This window comes from Aegilops tauschii, chromosome 4, assembly GCF_002575655.3.
Source record: "Aegilops tauschii subsp. strangulata cultivar AL8/78 chromosome 4, Aet v6.0, whole genome shotgun sequence".
NCBI lineage: Eukaryota > Viridiplantae > Streptophyta > Magnoliopsida > Poales > Poaceae > Aegilops > Aegilops tauschii.
Window position 1 is genome coordinate 479,850,078 of NC_053038.3, and position 2,896 is coordinate 479,852,973.

The 2,896-nt window shown below is 55.5% G+C and overlaps 1 protein-coding gene across 1 annotated transcript; it reads left to right on the forward strand.

Moving 5' to 3' along the window:
* The first annotated feature begins 755 nt into the window (after positions 1-755).
* On the forward strand, positions 756-1,334 carry LOC141021982 (uncharacterized). The gene has a single exon (XM_073497852.1). It carries the CDS (start codon positions 756-758, stop codon positions 1,332-1,334), a length of 579 nt encoding a protein of 192 aa, XP_073353953.1.
* Positions 1,335-2,896: the final 1,562 nt, after the last annotated feature.

Below are 2,896 nucleotides of genomic sequence, written 5' to 3' on the forward strand. Positions count from 1 at the left end.
TGCTACTCCCGATGGGAGTAGGACTCCCCCCTTGGCGCGCCCTCCTTGGCCGGCCGCCTCTCCCCCCTTGCTCCTTTATATACGGGAGCAAGGGGCACCTCTAGAGACACAAGTTGATCTGTTGATCTCTCCCAGCCGTGTGCGGTGCCCCCCTCCACCATATTCCACCTCGGTCATATCGTAGCGGTGCTTAGGCGAAGCCCTGCGTCGGTAGCAACATCATCACCGTCATCACGATGTTGTGCTGACGGAACTCTCCCGTGAAGCTCTGTTGGATCGGAGTTCGCGGGACGTCATCGAGCTGAACGTGTGCTGAACTCGGAGGTGTCGTACGTTCGGTACTTGGATCGGTCGGATCATGAAGACGTACGACTACATCAACTGCGTTGTGCTAACGCTTCCGCTTTCGGTCTACGAGGGTGCGTGGACAACACTCTCCCCTCTCGTTGCTATGCATCACCATGATCTTGCGTGTGCGTAGGAATTTTTTTGAAATTACTACATTCCCCAACAGTCTTAGCTCCGAGATGAAGGCCAAGAGAGTGCTGCTTCGACGTCTAGGCCTTATTGCCAACGATGACTCACCGAACTCAAACGATGTGCTAGACAAATATGCTCTTCTCTTCGAGCAGCCGCTGGCTATGGACGTGCTCCAAGCCTTCGCCGACTTCTTCGGTTGGCAGCTACCCTCCATGCTGCCCTCCACCCAAGGATGGCTCATCGAGGCCTAGTGTCGGCCGTTTTTTGTGACCCAAATGTGCAACAACCCCTTCCTTATGGAGTGTAACTTAAAGGCAGTTTTTGGGAATTTCCGTGGTCTTAACCCCGGCGCCAAGCGCACAGCCGTTCGTAGCGTGATCTCCGCTGCCGCACCTAGCATCGTTTGTCTTCAAGAGACAAAACTCGCCCATGTCTCCGATTCCATTGTGTTGGACATGCTAGGTCCTTCTTTCGAGGACTACTTCTTCGTCCCCGCTACCGGCACCCGTGACGACATCCTTCTTGCCTGGTGGCGTTCTACCATATCCCTCTCCAACCCTCTGGTCGGTGAGCACCACGTAACTGCCCTGGTCACCCCGCTGGCCGGTGATGGGCATTGGTGGCTGACAGGCGTCTACGGGCCACAAGACGATGACCCCAAGCTCAATTTCCTTGCTGAGTTGCATGAAGTGCGTGAATCCCGCATAGGCCCTTGGCTCGTTGGCGGCGATTTCAACATGATTGCTTTGGCCGCTGAAAAGAACAACTCGAACCTCAACCACCGCGTCATGAGCAGATTTAGGCGTTTTATTGCCGATGAGGAGCTCCGTGATCTTTACATGCACGGCCGGTGATACAAATTGGTCCAATGAGCGCGACGCCCCGACGCTTGTCCGCAATGATCGCATCCTTTGCACCTCACGGTGGGAGATTGCTCACCCGCACTGCCTGCTGCACTGCCTCTCCTTCGCGGCCTCCGACCACTGCCCGCTCTTGGTTGACTTCGTGGCCCGCCCCCAGGGGCGCGGCGATTCCACTTCGAGAGGTTTTGGCCAAAACTGGAAGGTTTTCACCTTGTGATCTCCGAGGCCTGGGCATCCGTGATGCCGGACGCCGATCTTTTCAGGCGGATCGTGACACGTCTAAAGGCTATTTCCAGGCAGCTTCAATGATGGAGTGCCCGCTCGATTGGCAATGTCTCATTAAGCTTAAGGTGGCGCGTGAGCTCATTGCACGACTTGACGCTGCCCAAGACTCTCGACCCCTCTCCCGCCCCGAGGCTTGGCTCCGGCGCAAGCTCAAGGCATCTTACCTGGGTCTCGCTTCCCTTGAGCGGTCCATCGCATGGCAGCGGGTGTCGGTGTCAAAGCCGGCGGATCTCGGGTAGGGGGTTCCGAACTGTGCGTCTAGGATCGATGGTTACAGGAGACGGGGGACACGATCTTTACCCAGGTTCGGGCCCTCTCTATGGAGGTAATACCATACTTCCTGCTTGATTGATCTTGATGAATATGAGTATTACAAGAGTTGATCTACCACGAGATCGTAATGGCTAAACCCTAGAAGTCTAGCCTGTATGACTATGGTAATGCGTATATCCTTTCCGGATTACACCCTCCGGTTTATATAGACACCGGAGGGATCTAGGGTTACATAGAGTCGGTTACATAGGAAGAAATCTTCATAGTTGATCGCCAAGCTTGCCTTCCACGCCAAGGAGAGTCCAATCCGGACATGGATAGAATCTTCGGCCTTCATGTCTTCACAGCCCATCGGTCCGGCCCATGGACAACAGGCCGGACGCCCGAGGACCCCTTAGTCCAGGACTCCCTCAGCGGGTGCGCCTCTCATGGTTACGTAGCGACGACGCAGACGTCTCCTACTTCAAAGTGCATGCCACTCACCGCAAGCAAAGAAACCTAATGTCTAGCCTACGGAGTTGGCTCTCAAACCATCACCGACCATGATGCCATGGCCGAGGCGGCCTTTGCTCACTTCTCCAACGTCCTCGGCAGCACCTCTGAGCGCGACATCACCCTAGACCTACACGCTCTCCGGGTGCCGCAGTTTGAACTTCTTGAGCTCGATGCGCCCTTCACCGAGGAAGAGATATGGAATGCCGTCAAGAGTTTGCCGGCCGGGAAGGTGCCAGGCCCCGATCGATTCACCTCTGAATTCCTAGTTGCATGTTGGGACACGATCAAGCATGACTTCTGTGAGGCATTCGACAAGCTTTACGCCATGAACGACAGAGGCTTTCAAAAGCTCAATGAGGCCCTCCTTACGCTGCTTCCCAAACGTGCGGACGCGCAATCTCTCTTCGACTATCGACCTATCAGTCTCATACACATCTTCGCCAAGCTCGCCGCGAAGCTTCTCTCCCTCCGCCTTGCGCCACGACTGGGATCCATGGTCT